Source organism: Thamnophis sirtalis, unplaced genomic scaffold (assembly GCF_051295495.1).
Source record: "Thamnophis sirtalis isolate CommonGarterSnake01/CBP01778 unplaced genomic scaffold, rThaSir2_p1.2 scaffold_15, whole genome shotgun sequence".
In the NCBI taxonomy this organism is placed as follows: domain Eukaryota; kingdom Metazoa; phylum Chordata; class Lepidosauria; order Squamata; family Natricidae; genus Thamnophis; species Thamnophis sirtalis.
This window is the reverse complement of record NW_028261395.1, coordinates 20,053,568-20,069,627: the sequence shown is the minus strand read 5'-3', so window position 1 is coordinate 20,069,627 and position 16,060 is coordinate 20,053,568. Positions and strand designations below refer to the sequence as shown.

The 16,060-nt window shown below is 44.2% G+C and overlaps 1 protein-coding gene across 2 annotated transcripts in view; it reads left to right on the top strand.

The window, feature by feature from the left end:
• The window catches only part of PHYHIPL (phytanoyl-CoA 2-hydroxylase interacting protein like), a 70,288-nt gene that overhangs the window by 45,487 nt on the left and 8,741 nt on the right, over positions 1-16,060 (top strand). For both annotated transcript variants that reach the window (XM_014052017.2, XM_014052018.2), the window contains exon 2: positions 8,572-8,768. In XM_014052017.2, coding sequence (XP_013907492.2) covers positions 8,572-8,768 — 197 coding nt within the window. The remainder of the gene's footprint in view (positions 1-8,571; positions 8,769-16,060) is intronic.

Here is a 16,060-nt window from a genome sequence, read left to right as displayed (position 1 = left end):
TACTGTTGTTACACCAGATCCAATCCTAGTCTGCTTTGTGTTTAGAAGGTTAATCAAGGTTCCAGACTAGTAGGACAGAATTGTGGTCATATGTTTTGCCTTTAGAGACTTTAGGAAATTTATAGGAATTTATAGAAAAATTAGCAACAATTTATCGTTGCAGTAAACGTCTATAGAAGCTTTCTAAGCATCTTCCCCTAATTCATGTAACTATTAATATGAATTGCCCTGAAACCTATTTTTAAATGTAAAATTAGACCCCACTTTAATTGCAAATAATCTTACAATTTGCTTTTATTCCCCAATTCCCCCAGCATAAATATTTCTTTTACATGTAACTCCAGCTCTTTGCATGCGACTTTCAGGAATATTCTCAGTGGTAACCAAGAATTGTCTTTCAAATGGCTCTTTGTATGTTCCCTTCCCATCAATTTCATGGCAGAATTCTTTTACTTCCTTATGTACATCAACCTTATGTAGTACAGACTGAAAGGATACTGTACAGAAGGCTTCTTTCCAGAAAAAACTGGTCTTCTATTTGGTCTTCAATCCCAGAGACCCTTCAAATTTATGAAAATAATTATTTTTGTCCCACCACAACCAGTGATCCCTGGAATTCAACCAGGTGCAAACTCAGGAGATCCAGTGGTGTCTTACTGAGCTTAGTTGACTTTCCAATGGGTTGGCCAATGAGTGTAGAATGGATTGCCATTTCCTACACGCCACTTATAATTTTCTGGGGCTCCGCAGGCTTTTCTCTAACCTCTGGGAGGGCAAAAACAGTCTTCCCCGGGCTCCAGAGGCCCTCTCGAGGCCAGAAACGGGCCAGTTTCCAGACTTCTGGTAGTTCTGGTACTTCCAGTAGGCCCATGTTTTTTTTGCCCTCCCAGAGCCTCCGCATGGGCCCTGCACTTTCCTAGCATTCAAAATGGGCCGCGTGGAGACTCCTGGGAGGGGAGGGGTGGGTGGGGCCAGCCACTCCTTTCAACTACCAGTTTGGCAAACCAGATTAAAATTAACATCCGGTTCACTTGAATCAGTCCAAACCAGCTGAATCCCAGCCCTGGTATGTCTACATTTTGCTGCTAAGCACTGAAGGAAAATCCAGTGAGAAGTAGACTGCTGGGAAGATAACACAGGTGATGTTGTTCATGTTTGATCTATTTGACATTGCATGTGTTTGTTAATCAAATTTATATAGCCACTCATTTGACCACAAGTGATTTGAAATTAGTCAATGCTAATTTCTTTTGATTACTATGACTATTACCTTTTAAAGCATAGGTGTCCAACCTTGGCCACTTTAAGACTTGTGGACTTCAGCTCTGAGAATTCCCCATGACTGGGGTTGAAGTCCACAGGTCTTAAAGGGGTCAAAGTTGGCCACACCTTCTTTAAAGTTTCCATGTAGATGTGTTATAACATCCACATCAGGGGTGGATTCCTGCCAACATTTTACCTTCGAGACCACCTGCTGACACATACCTCCCAGCGACCAGTAAGATCCCATAGATTGGGCCTCCTTCAGGTGCCGTCGGCCAAGCAATGTCGGCTGGCGGGCCCTCGGAGGAGAGCCTTCTCGGTGGCTGCTCCGACTCTTTGGAACCAGCTCCCCCCGGAAATCCGGACCATACCCACTCTGATGGCCTTCAGGAAAGCAGTAAAAACTTGGCTGTTCCAGCAGGCCTGGGGCTGTTGACCTCACTGTTGAGGTCCGGCCCCGACTAGAATGAATTTATGAGGGATGACTGTTGTTTTAAATTGTATTGTTTTTATGTTTTTTATATTTCTGTTTGTAAGCCACCCGGAGTCCTTTGGGATTGGGCGGCATACAAAAGTTTTAAATAAATAATAAATAAATAAACATTACTATCAGTTTGGTGTCCAAAACGTTTTGTGTGCATGCCAGAAGCACGCTCCGCGCACATGAGCATTTGTATCTATTAATGCTGTGCATTAGCACAACATTAAAAAAGGAAAAAAAATGCATTTTTTCAATGGATTTTTCTGCGCATGTGCAGAACAGAAAATCAAGATGGCGCCACTGAGGGGAGAACCATTTCGGCCGCGTGTCTGGCCAAGTTACTACCTACTCGGCCGAACAGGGCCGAACCGGTAGGAACCCACCTCTGATCCAAATCATTTAATCCCAAGATGTTCTTGAGAAAACACCTGGGAGGGCGGGGATGTATTCAGAAAAGTTATTTACAGTTCCAGCTGGAATTGGGGGGATGCGTAAGATAAAGTGGCTTGCAAGGCAGGAAAATGAGTCAAAAATGTGCCAGGGCTGCCAGCTTCCAAAGGACTGTTCGTTGTGCAATTAAAATTTTGTGAGGCTTTTGGCTGTTTGCTCTGCAAAGCAAGGCAGTAATGAAGAGTAGGAGTTTGCTAGCACAACATGAAACTAACCTTGTGTTTGACAACTGTGATCCTTTTTAGTCACTGCTCATATGGATAATAGTTTAATTACACAATTAGCCATTTGTGAATCAAGGCTTTGAAAGGAGAGGGGTGGAGATGGGGGAACAGAGAAGCAATTGCTTGCAGCTTTCTCCAAAGGGAAAGGAGTGACTGAGAGATTGGCACCTACAGGACTGTGGGATGGATTGTGTAGACCTGTTGCTCCTCCGAGAGTGAAGACTTTGGGTCAATCTTTTGAGGGAGTCCACACCTTGTGGTGGAAAGGCGGAATTATTTCTATTAGGTATTATAACAGAAGGCTATAGCAAAGGGTCAATAGACCCGATACTTCACATCCTAACAGCAGCAAGAATGGTGTTTGCACAGCAGTATGAAAGTGAAAACACCCCTTTAGAAAAGGGGATAATAAGGAAGATATTAACATGCACAGAAATGGATAGACTGTTAGAATTAAAAAACAAAGAAGATTATGACATATGGAATAGATTTTATCAATGGCTGGAAATAGGAGGTGGGAGTCAGAACACGAAAAAAAATAGACTAAGTAGACCTGAAATGAGAGATTATCTATGTATTAGAATGAATACGTTGGTCAAAAATAATGGTATAAGACTAGCTCTGGGTAAGTAGTAAATACAGTATGTTATTTGTCTTTCACTTTGGTTTCTATGGCGGATGAAACGCCAGGACTGTGTTCAATATTCTATCTGTCTGTCTGTCTGTCTGTCTGTCTGTCTGTCTATCTATCTATCTATCTATCTATCTATCTATCTATCTATCTATCTATCTATCTATCTATCTATCTATCATCTGTCTGTCTATCTATCTATCTATCTATCTATCTATCTATCTATCTATCTATCATCTGTCTGTCTATCTATCTATCTATCTATCTATCTATCTATCTATCTATCATCTGTCTGTCTATCTATCTATCTATCTATCTATCTATCTATCGACAGAGACAGAGACAGAGACAGAGACAGAGACAGAGAGACAGAGATTATCCATGATAAAAAATTGGTTCAGGTTGAGAGAATGTCTGCTTTAGCTCTCAGTTGGGAAAGGGAGAAGGGTTTTGCAAAAAAAAAAGATTTTCTTTCTTTCTTTCTTTCTTTCTTTCTTTTTTGGTGTGATTGGCAGTAAACCTGTCAATGTTATAAATGCTCCCTCTGGAAAAACAAAAATCAAGTCCCATCTTAGGCATTCTGTTTTCTTTGAGTTGCTAAAATGGCCATTTGCATGAATCAAATCGGATTTGTGTGTGTGATGAGCAAAGAAATGGCTCATTAAACCAAGGAAGAAGAAGGCAGCCGTCAAAAGTACCAGACCATGAAAAACAGGAGCTTTCATTAAGAGGAAAATGGAGAGGGAGAGAAATGTTTTTCTTATGTTGGATAAACATGTTCCTCAGTTTGGTCTATTGGGTCAGTTGGGAATGCAGTCCTAAGATTGTAAATATCAGTTAAAGAGAAGCAAGGCAGATTTAGTGTTTAAGGAAATTAATGTCAGTCTAGAACAATTAAAATCAGTTGCCCTGATGATTATATATCAGTTTTTGGGGTTTGAATGCCATGTCCACTAAAAGGAGCTCGTGAAGACTAGAATTCATGTTCCCTTCCCAGGCTGAACAGGTAGTCCTCGACTTATAACCATTTTAAGTGACTATTCAAAGTTACTACAGCGCTGAAAAAAGTGGCTTCTGTGACTTTTCACACTTATGACCATTACAGCATCTCCATACAGACATTTTCTTATGGGTTTATCAAAATATAAAATAGAGAATTACCAAGAAAAAAATGAAAATAGTAGGAAAATATGGGAAGAAAGGGGGACGAGGAAAAAGTAAGGGGGGGGAAGCATTGACTTGCAACTCCTTTTGACACAGTAGAATAAGGTAATAACATAAAATCAAAACTTTTTACTTTTACATAATAATATATACTAGCCATTTCTATAACAAGATGACCGCTACAGAATCTCTACGGACTTAACCTTAAGTCCCTCCCCTCTCCCTCTCCCTCCCCCCTCTCTCTCCTTTCTTCCCTCTCCCTCTCCTTCCCTCTCTCTTCCTCACTCCCTCCCTCCCCCCTCTCCCTCCCCCTTCTCCCTCCTTCCCTCCCTCTCCCCCCTCTCTCCTTCCCTCCCTCTCTCTCCCTCCCCCTTTCCCTCTCTCTCTCCTTTCCTCCCTCTCCCCTCTCTCTCTCCTTCCCTCTCTCTTCCTCACTCATTTACTCCACCTCCCTCCCTCTCCCTCCCTCCCTCTTCCCCCTCTCTCTCCCTCTCTCTCCTTCCCTCTCTCTTCCTCACTCTCTCACTCTCCCACTACATCCCTCTCTCTCCCTCCCTCACTGCCTCTCCCTCCCCCTCTCTCCCTCCTTCCCTCCCTGCCTCTCCACCTTCTTCCCTCCCTCCCTCTCCCTCTTTCGCTCCCCCCTCTCTCTCGGGCTGAGAGATCAAGCTCTATAACCCTGCAGAAGATGCAGAAATGCAGTGCACCCACAAGATCGGAGGGCCACAAGGAAGTGAGCCATCCACCAGCCATCCACTCCTTTCAGATACAGAGAGAAGAGGACATAGATTTATTTTCAGGTGGTGTTAAAAGGAAGATGGGGAAGCAAACTTTTTTTGCAGTAAAATATAGGCCCACATTCCCAACAGCCATGTTGGCTTTTCTGATCCCCCTGATGACACACACACACTGGCTTATTGCCTTAAAAAGGCAATGTTTTATTTCCATTGAAAAGAGTGTTCAGTTTACGAGCCAGGTTCAGTTTTAGAACCTCTTCTATAGGTGTGACCTGCTTTGTGGGGGTGGCTTGCCAGCCATGTGACTGGGTGGGAGTGGCTTGCCAGCCATGTGACTGGGTGGGAATGGCCAACTTGTAAAATGCGATGAAACTCACTTAACAACGCTCTTACTTAGCAACCAAAATGTTGGCTCAGAAACCCTGGCATTTGAAGCATGCAAGTCTTAAAGCTGTCAAGTTACAAGACCCTTGCACCCTTAACCCTTTAGAGAAAATAAACCCCAGGGGTGTTCAAACTTGACAGCTTTAAGACTTGTGGACTTCAACTCCCAGAATTCCTCCTCTCGCTCTTCATCATGATGTGCGGACGGGCGGGGGGAGGGAGCTGGAACCGGTTCTAAACGGCACTGTAGATTTGTGGAACCTCTTCTACAGAAGAGGTTAGAACTGACAGGAACCCACCCCTGTCCAGGAGGCACATGTTTTGCCCACCCAGAGCCTCCGCGCAGGCCCTGCACTTACCTGGCATGATGAATGGGCCACATGGAGACTCCTGGGAGGGGAGGGGCAGGGTGGGCAGGGCCAGCCAGTCCTTGCAGCAACCTATTTTGCAAACCGGATGCAAAATTAACATCCAATTCTCCCGAACCAGTGCAAACCAGCTGAATCCCACCCCTGAGCAGGTCCCAATTCTTATACCAAGGATTTTGGAAAACTTTCTGACTATTCCAGCCTTGCAGTAGAACAAAGTCTGCTCCAGGCCGAGTCGCTTCAGGCCAGTCTCAGGTTGCCTTCTTGGCTTTTGCATTGTCTTCACCTAGGATGTTCTTTGGAATTTCTCATCTAGCCTGGGGTTTCCTGACAGTCTCTCATCCAAGTATTAACCAGTTATGTCCCATCCTTTTCAGATCATTCAAGGTGAGCTAATTAGCGCTGCTGCATAGTAGAGTTCTAGCCTGATAGAGTGGCACCACAAAATTGTTACTTGCCATCATTGTTGCTGCTTTCAAGAAGTATTCAGAGTGGTGTGCCTCTTCTGACCCCGCCTTAGCAGAAGCAAGAAACAAAATCCTGGTCACGAAAACCCTCTCTTTATTTACCTCTTATGAATTAATTGCATTCCCTCATCGAAAAGCCCAGGCAATAGTCCTTCAAGGAGTTAACTTTAGTAACAGACTTTATCAGTTCCTTGCAATAATTGCAAGATCATGAGCTCCCAGCCGAAAGGCTGCAAATTAAGTTCTGGCAAGCAGTCTTTGTGGCATGAAACACAATGAGCAAAACCTTCAGAAATACAAACTGTTGTCTCCTACAACAACCACTCCCCTTTCCTTCTATTTATTCCTCAGCCAGAGAGGGATCATTCAGCATCCGTGTGTGCTTTGCTTCCTGAGTCGACTCCTTCTCCTCCCTTGTTCACCTCTCCTATCTGCTCTGCGCATATGTGCATCTGGAACAGGCCCCAGCTATTCTTCCTCCTCACTCAGCCTCCAAAGGCAGCCACTTCTCCAGTGGCTGGGAAATGTCAGACGGCCCTACCTCTTCTCTCCATTTGATGCAGAGTATCCATCAGAGCCTTCCCCAGACTCCAGAACTGATCCAAGTTCCTCTCCAACCTCCTCATCATCCGAGTATGCCGCCAGCTTTGCTGGCAGTGGCAGGCCACAACAGTACCTGAGCTGACCTTATGCAATGGGATATTTTAAAAGTTCCTCCCATATTTCCTGAAGCCCCCTCACTTGAAAAAAAAGTGGGGTGGTTGTCCAACCCTTCTGAAAAAAGTTCTGAGAGTTGGTGAAGAATTTCAGGTAGAATGGAGAACTGCGTTCTCCAAGGTCCAGTCAAGAAATTCCATCACTAGATTCCGTGACTGAATTCCAGCCCTGATTATTCCTATCAAACACTGATATTGCTGCTTGTAAGAATTCAAGAACCTTTGAAGTAGCTATATTCGAAATCTGCAATTAATTCTTGTGCTCATTTTCCCAGGTTGACAATTAGTAGGTTGAAGTTAAATTAGCAAAGGAGTTATTTTTTGAATAATAAATGTTCTATCTGACTTTAATTACTTCATCATTCTCTCTGGGTAGCTTTAAAAATCACAGTGGCTCAGCTCTGCTTTTTCTCGGTTACTTCTGAACTGGCCTGTTAAGCCTTAACCAAAGTTGAAAGGTGCTTGGAAAAAGCACTTTTGCGACAACAAGATAAATTCAACCCTGCTCTGAAATCCAGGAAAGATGGCTGTATTTTGAATATTAAATGGGACATAGTTTTATTGGATGGATGAGCCAAGTTTCACCATTGGAAAAGCATCACTCTCACGACCCCACCACTGCCCTTCCCTGTCACAATTGACCCTGTTCTGACCCACCAGCGGCCAGCAGAGCTAGCAGCAGAGTCGGACAGTAAGGAGATTGGGGAGCAGCATGGGACAGTCCTGGAGGCTGGGGAAGGCTCAGATGAGGGCTCTGTGTTGGAGGCAGAGACAAGGCCAACACCATCTGGCAGTGATCAGGTGCCTATGGAGCTAGACAGCAGTGAGGCAGAGGATCAGCTAGAGCCTGTTCCAGTGTGTGCATGCACAAAGCTGCCAGAAGAAAAGAACAACTTAGAAATCATGGTAGACTTGGGAGTAAAGTCACAGGTGGAAGGTGATTGGCCCCTCCCATAGGAAATAAAAGAGGAGTGAAAGGGGAGTGGGCTTTTGCAGGAAACAATTTGTTCATTCAGTCATTAGATTCATTTCAGGAGTGTGAAGATCTCTCCGTGAATCTCAGAGACTCTGTGCCCAGTCTTTCCTTGCACAGCACCTCATTTGGAAAATATTTACTTGGCAGCTTTCCAAGATAGATAAGGTCTGTAGTCATAAATATTCCTTTGAAAGACTGTTTGTCAGGCCTTTGCTGAATGTGAATGAGAGGAATTACACATTCATTTAATAAAATGGAGTTTTGTCAGGACCAGGATTCTGCCTTGTGCTTTTTGGGGAAGCCTAGGTCAGAACAGACCCCAAGATGCTCTGCTATGGGGAATGGAATAGCAATAATGTCCGCTCCAGTTACCGACCTACTCAATGTCTAAATTACTTGATCCGGTTCTATAGTTGCCTCGTCTCTTCCTTGGCTAAAAGAATCTCAGCTGTGAGACAGGATACAATTAATGTGCTGCTGCCTCTCCTTGAAACCCCAAATATGCAAGTTTGCTAGGGGGACATGACTCCCAATCTCTGTTGGGTTTTTTTTTGGGGGGGGGGGTTGCAACACTTTTGTTCACCAACTTAGTCTTGGGTCTTTACCCCATCTATCTATTCCCTCTCATTCCCCTGAGGAGTGCATGCCCAACCATGTTGTCCAGTTCTGCTTCTGCTAACCGGGGCTATGTTTTATCCACACCTCTGCAGGGAATAAATCACAAGACAGTGGGATTGCCGAGATGGAAGAACTCCCAGTGCCCCATAACATCAAGATTAGCAACATCACATGTGATTCTTTCAAGATTTCATGGGACATGGACTCCAAGTCGAAGGAACGTATCACCCACTATTTCATTGATCTAAATAAGAAAGAAAACAAGAATTCCAACAAATTTAAGCACAAGGTAAGGTCTTCCATTCCTATTGAAGCACGGAGCAACAAAGAGTTCTGATTTCTCTACTCAAATCCACATATCTCTATTCATAGTATTAGGAAGAGGAAAATCATTATAAATTGCTGAAACAAAAAGGGTTTTCCCAAAGAAAGGGAACCCCAAGTGTAGGCGTCTACTTCAGACTTAATTTTTTCTAATATCCTTGCAGTGGTTTGGTATTTCAGTTTAATCCAGACCATTAAATGTTATTATTCATCAGGGGCTTAATAGACATTTGATTTAGTTGTCTTTCTTGCAAAGTTGGGGAAAAATAACAATGAACATGTACGGTAAGTCATGGTGGATTGTCCCTTAAGCTTTTTACTGTAGTACTCCTTTACACATTTATCACCATTACAGCTATGGGGAATTTATTCAGGGTTATATCATTTCTATATAACCTTTGAGATGAGCATTTGCATGAAATGTGTTTGAAAATATGCATTTTCACATGCACGTCTCCTGTGTATCCTTCCAATATTATATGCAAGTTGCTTTCCTAATATGATGCGTTTATGTTTATGACATCTAGATGGATTTGAGATGCTGAGCCCTGGTTGAGCCAGGACTCAAACCAGAGGTGGGTTCCTTTTGGTTTGCACCGGTTCAAACCAGTAGTGGAAATTTGGCTTGGTTTGCAGAACCGGCAGCAACCCAGGCTGGCCACGTCCCCGAATCGGTTCCCCAGTCTCTGCTGCCATTGCTAGCATGTTTTTTATTAGTATTTCATAGTCTTTGCGCATGCGCAGAACAATTTGCAATGAACTGTGCACGCACTAAGCGAACCAGTACCAACGCAGGTAGAAACCCACCCCTAACTCAAACCATAGGTGAAACTGGGGTAGTAGTGCTAATTGACCAGTAGGAAGAATAAATACATTATTATTATTATTTCAATAGCATGAAGGAGGCTCACATCAAAATAACTTTAACAGGCATTAGCTTGACATGAATTGAGCTGAAGGTCCCAGAAACAGTGGGAGGTTCAATTTTTGTCTGAACCTTCAGCTCAATTAATGCCAATCTACTTTGATTATGACTCCATAGTTAGTACATGCCACCAAGTCAACAGTAGGAACAGTAATAGTACTGACAAAGGATGGTCATTATGAACTGTTTTTAGGAAATAGTCAAACTGGCTTTGAAACTTTCTTAGATATTATCCATTTCAAATGTCTCAGCAATCCCCAGATTTACAAAAATCTATATTTATAAAAGTGTCTGTGTATGTGTGTGTGTGTGTTTGTGTTTGTGTGTGTTTGTATGTTCCAGCATAACTCTGGAACGCCTCAAGCAATTTCAACCAAACTTGGCAGATAGATGACTTATTCTCTGGAGAAAAATAGTGCGGTGGTAAGGCACCCCTAACACCCCTTGGGGCGGGGGTGTTCTGTTAAGATACAGCCTGTTGTGCCCTACTGCCTTACTGGTTTCTACTGTACAGCACAGTGGAGCTGCCACGTAACAGCTTTACAGTACTCCACAAGGGGGCTCCCTCTGGCAAGGGCGAAAATCCAACATTAGAAATTACATTTCGTCCGGACATTTCCTCCCTATGAATAAAAGCTGGGCAACGCCAGGTTATTGGCTAGTTAATTATTAAGAGAAAGGGAATGGAAAAGCAGTTTGAACCATTGTCTTCTTGAGATTACATTTGTTTCTTTGAAGGATTAATTGCAATAGCTTCTTTTCTTCCCTGTTATCAAGTTGTTGTTGTTTAAATGGTCAAGAACGTCACTCAGTTATTGAATCTTATTCAGTCTGGATAATTTTACATTAATGTTGCATAGGTTTGTCCTTCAGACAAAGGGAAGGGTGCTATTTAGAAAGAAAGGCGGCAAATACCAAAATGTCAAGTACCGTACTTGCCCTGTAAAGTACTTTGAAAAAATGAAATATGCATTTAAAGGACAAATAAACATTTGATAGTTAATAATATGTTTTAAAGTCCTGACCCTGAAGATATGAGAAGGTTAAATCAGTGGCTGCTATAAAAAAAGCAAAAATTATTTAGCCCAACTAAAGTTGCCTTAACACATTCCCTTTTCTCATTCCAATTGTGATGTTGTTGTTAGTTGCAAAGTCGTGTCTGACTGTCGTGACCCCATGGACAATGTTCCTCCAGGCGTTCCTGTCCTCTACCATACTCTGGAGTCCATTGAAGCTCATGCCTACTACTTCAGTGACTCCATCCAGCCACCTCCTTCTCTGCCGTCCCCTTCTCCTTTTGCCCTCAGTCTTTCCCAGCATTAGGCTCTTCTCCAGGGAGTCCTTCCTTCTCGTCAGGTGGTCAAAGTACTTGAGTTTTCTCTTCAGGATCTGGCCTTCTAAAGAGCATTCAGGGTTGATCTCCTCTAGGTCTGACCGGTTTGATCACCTTGCAGTCCAAGGGACTCGCTGGAGTCTTCTCCAGCACCAGAGTTCAAAGGCCTCAATTCTTTGGCACTCAGCCTTTCTTATGGTCCAACTTTCACAGCCATCCATTGCAACTGGGAAAACCATAGCCTTGACCATTGTGATAGGAATGTGTTAAGTCAACAACAGAGTTCCAGGTGCAAATCTGAACCTCCAAAGTCTTGGACTCCTGGGTTTATATCATCTAGCATTGCAAGCCTAAATATTTATTTATATGCACAACAATGTGAAGTCACGATTGCTGGTTTTTAGTTGGCATTGGCTTCATATGCATCACGTTCTTCCCAAGAACTTGGAATGTCACACCATCTCAGGGTTAGTATATGTGCAGACTACAGCGGTGTGACTTTTTGCCACAGACAGAAGTTGTGTTAATGCACAGGTTTTCTAAGTCCAAGGTTTTTTGATATTTTGGTTTTTGGAGAAACACTGGGACCATCACAGCCGGTTTATGCCACAATCTTTCCACTTTGATTTTCAGATCTTGATACTTTCTGACCTTCTCCAATTCTTTGTTTACTGTCTCCTGATCATCGATTAACACATCGATTAACCACACTTCCTTCAGTTCAGCCAGTTATATCTGGTGCGTTCTCAGTCTACATTTAGAAATTCCTAGATTTTTTAACTTGTTCATTTTTCAACTACTTTTTTAATTTGTATGTTCTCACCAGTTTTTTGGTTATTGGTCTGTGATAATTTTTATAGATGTTCCAATGAAGCATTTTGGCATCTGTGTCATCCTGGTGTTTTCTTTATCATTGTTATTAATGTATGTAGAGGCCACAATACAAAAATATATGCAGATCTCCATTTAAAAGGGACATTTAGAAGGTACTCTGTCCCTGAACAGATCAATCTTACACAGATAATCCCTGACTTACAACAGTTCACATAGTGACCATTTTAAGTTACAACTCCACTGAAAAAAGTTATTGATGACCATTTTTCACACCATTGCAGCATCCCTATGGTCATGTGATTTCCATTCAGATGCTTGAAAACTGACTCAAATTTATGACAGTTGCAGTGTTCCAGGATCATGTGATCACCCTCTGACAAGCAAATTCAAGGGGGACATCAGATTCACTTAACAACCATGTTACTAACTAGCTGGATACCCATGCTTTGTGATGAAACTATGTGATCAGGCAATGCAGGAGAAATCCAGTTGAATCCATTGGCTCATTGGTGGTCAGTGATTGAAACACATAAGAGAATATCGCTCCTGCCACCTTGAATCCAGAGCAGTTCCATAGGTGGAAGGTGTAGACATATTGGTGAGGTACTGACGTTTAGTACTATAAGGGGCCCCAGACTGCTCTTGAGTGAAGGAATTGAATGTCTGCCAATTTGAACTGAGGTAACGGAATGAGAGGCAACTGGCAGTTGGAACAGCGTTCTTTTCAGTTGGCTGGTAGTGATCTTTTGTTCCTGAAAAGATCCAAAGGGCATGGATAGAAGGTCTCTGGGACTAAACCTGCCCCATCAGTGTTTTGAACTGGGTGGGCAAGCAAGTGAGCAACTGGTGCTTTTACTTCTATTGCACGCCCAGGCATGTTCTCACTTCCTCCCCACCCATCAGATGTGGAAATGGCACTTGCACTGAAGTGTGATGGAATGTGAGAGATTATGTTGAAGAACAGGATGGGCTAATAGACATAAACAGTCAAGAGACAGTAGTTCAGCTCAAAAACTCAGCCCAGGTGGAAAGAAGTATTTCAGATCACCCAGACACTCTACCATAATTAACTCATGGCAACTAAGAATGAAAAAAACCATCCTGCAGTTTCCAAGTTTCTTTACTTACTCTAGATCCGTGATAACGAACTTATGGCACACCTGCCACAGGTGGCACGCAGAGCCCTCTCTGCGGGCACGCAAACCGTTGACCCAGCTCAGTTCCACCATGCATCTGCATGTGGCTCCCACTGGCCAATTGATTTTTGAGTCTCTGCTGCTCATGCGCAGGAGGTGGGGCACATGAGGGAGATGTGTGCACATGTGCAGGGGGTCATGCCCACATGCGCTGGGGCGTAGGGAGCGTGGGAGTGGAGATCTCCCCCCCACTGCCCATTTTGGTCCCAGGAGGGTGCAGGGAGCCAAAAACGGTGTGTGGATCGCACGCACATGCGCAGGGGGAGGGGAATGTATGGGAGTTGCACATGCATGTGCAGGGTGGTGGAGCACACGTGGGGTGTCACTCTCACATCGCATTACAGGTGCAGCCGTGCTGTCCTCTGCATGCACACATGCTTTCCACATGCAACTTCAAAAAGGTTACCCATTACTGCTCTAGACTAACATTAAATTCCTTGTGTGTCCAATCACACTTGACCACCAAAGAATTCTATTTTATTCTATTCTATTCTGTGTTGTTCTTCCTTCCATGATCACATTTGCCTGGTTCTGCACACAGAGCTAGAAAAATCATTTGCCATTTTCTCCTCTTTGGATTCCCTGCAGCCCTGGGGGCTCTCCCTGACAAAGAGAATCTCTCCTTAATTATCTCCAATGCCAATAGCAGCTTCCCTGTCGATGGCTGGCCTCCAGTCCAAGCAAGTCATTCTGCTCCTGATGAACTTTCTGAACTTCATTAATGATCTCCTGCTTCTGAAGCATTGACTAGGTCCCAGAATATCTGCCAGCCTTCCCTGCCCTACTGAAATGGTGGGCTTTAACTCTTAAAAACCCCAGTCAACTTGACCCTTTGTAAGGTTTGTTTTCCTTTCACAGTTTAGCCTGCAATTCTGAGCTTTGCTGCCTGAGAATATGTCCCCTTTGATGACATTCATCCTTTGAATACAGTGGTGGGCTGCTGCCGGTTCAGACTGGTTTGGGCGAACCAGTAGTCACGACCTGCGGGTAGCCCTGCCCACCTACCCGGGTGCAATCCCATCCTATATTGCTGTGTATTTGATGCCATACGCATGTGCGGAAGACACAAGTGAGCAAATTGCTGTGCTTTTTGACACTGTGTCAGAGGTGGGTTCCTACTGGTTTGGACCAGTTTGGACCGGTTCGATTGAGTAGGTAGTAACTCGGCAGCCCACGCACCCAAACCGGTTCTATTGGTGGTGACGCCATCTTTATTTTTGGTTCTGGGCATGTGCAGAACAATCTCCATTGCAGAAATATAATTTTCCCACCCATTTTCTAATGTTCTGTGCATGTACAGACCGTTTTAGGTGTAAATGTGCACGCAAAAAAAAAGGTTTGCTCACTGAACAGGCAGTAATGCTGGTAGCAATACAGCCCTGCACTGTATGTATGCGCAGGCAGGGTGCACAAGTGAATTGCCATGGTTTTTGATGCCACAGACATGTGGGGATAGCGTGCGCATGAGCGAAGCAAGAATTCACATTTTCGGTGCTGGGTGAACTGGTTGTTACAGTATGTGATGCCCACCTCTGTTTGAATGTATCTGAAGTATAATCTATGACACCTACGTCATGGTCTTCTTTTCCCAACATCATTTCTCTCCCTCTTCGTGATTACCTACTTAATGAATGCTTCTTATTAGTGGCTACTTATGGTCACTTCTGCCTCGAGAATTGGATATTCAGATGAAAAGGAGCTATATCTATGAACATCATTGAGTCTGTGTTAGATCGGGTAATGGATAGGCACACACAGGCTACAGTAACAACAGCTCTTTATTGCAAGTGAAAAACATCCGGCGAGGATGAGTCAGACAGCAGCCCTTTTAAAGGGGGCTGTCAGACCCTTTGATCAATAGGATTAAACCTCTGTTCCCTCCAGGACAGAGGATCTTGGTGGAAACCACTGTCGCTTGGGTGAATATCTAACACCCCTCCCCTCTTGGATGGAACAATCCTACTGGTAATGTAGTCACACAGGTAGGCGAGCCTTTGGGTAGCTCTGCCTGACCTGCGCAGTTCAGTAGGAGGGGTTTCCTTGGACAAGTCGGACGGAGCTGTTTGTTCTGCAGCCCCGCTTGGTGGAAACTCCTGGAACTTTTCAAAGTCTGCGGCTGGAGCTTCTGGAGCTGGCTCGCTCGGAGCTCACTGTGGGTCTGCAACAAAATCAGATAAGTCTTCCAGTACCCTCAGGCTTGAGCTGGCCTTGGAAGGAATGAGAGTTTGCTCCGTTTGGGTAGGGCTTTGGCTAACTCATGCAGGAGTTACCTCTGGTTGTCTAAGAGTGGAGTTGGAGAGGCGGCCACGGAGTTGGTCAATATGCCTACTCCAATTCTTACCGTCCTCGAGCTCTACCAGATAGGAGCGAGGGCCGGTGATGCCTATCACTGTGGCAGGAATCCACAGAGTTCCCCCGCTGTAGTTGTGGGCGTATACCGAATCCCCTATGCTAAATGTCCAAATCTTGCTTGTGGAGTCTGGGGGCAATGAGGCAGAATAATTGGGGTGTATCCGGTCTAAGTGGGACCTTAGTCGGCAACCCATGAAAAGCTCGGAGGGGCTTCTCCCAGTGGTGGCACTAGGTGTGATGTGCTGAATTAGTAAATAGTGATCAACCCGTGTTTGCCAATCTCCCGGGCCCATTCTAGCAAGGGCCTCTTTTGCAGATCTCACCATTCTCTCCACCTGACCATTGGAGGCCGTATGGAATGGCGCGACCAGGCCATGCCTGATTCCCTGAGCTGCTATGAAGGTCTCGAATTGCATGGCCATAAATTGGAGCCCGTTGTCCGAGGCCAAGACGTCGGGCAGGCCGTGCCCTTTTAAAGGGGGCTGTCAGACTCTTTGACCAATAAGATTAAACCTCTATTCCCGCCGGAACAGAGGACCTTGGTGGAAACCACTGTCGCTAAGGTGAATATCTAACAGTTTGAATAAGGATGATATTTCGGTAATTACAAGATAAAG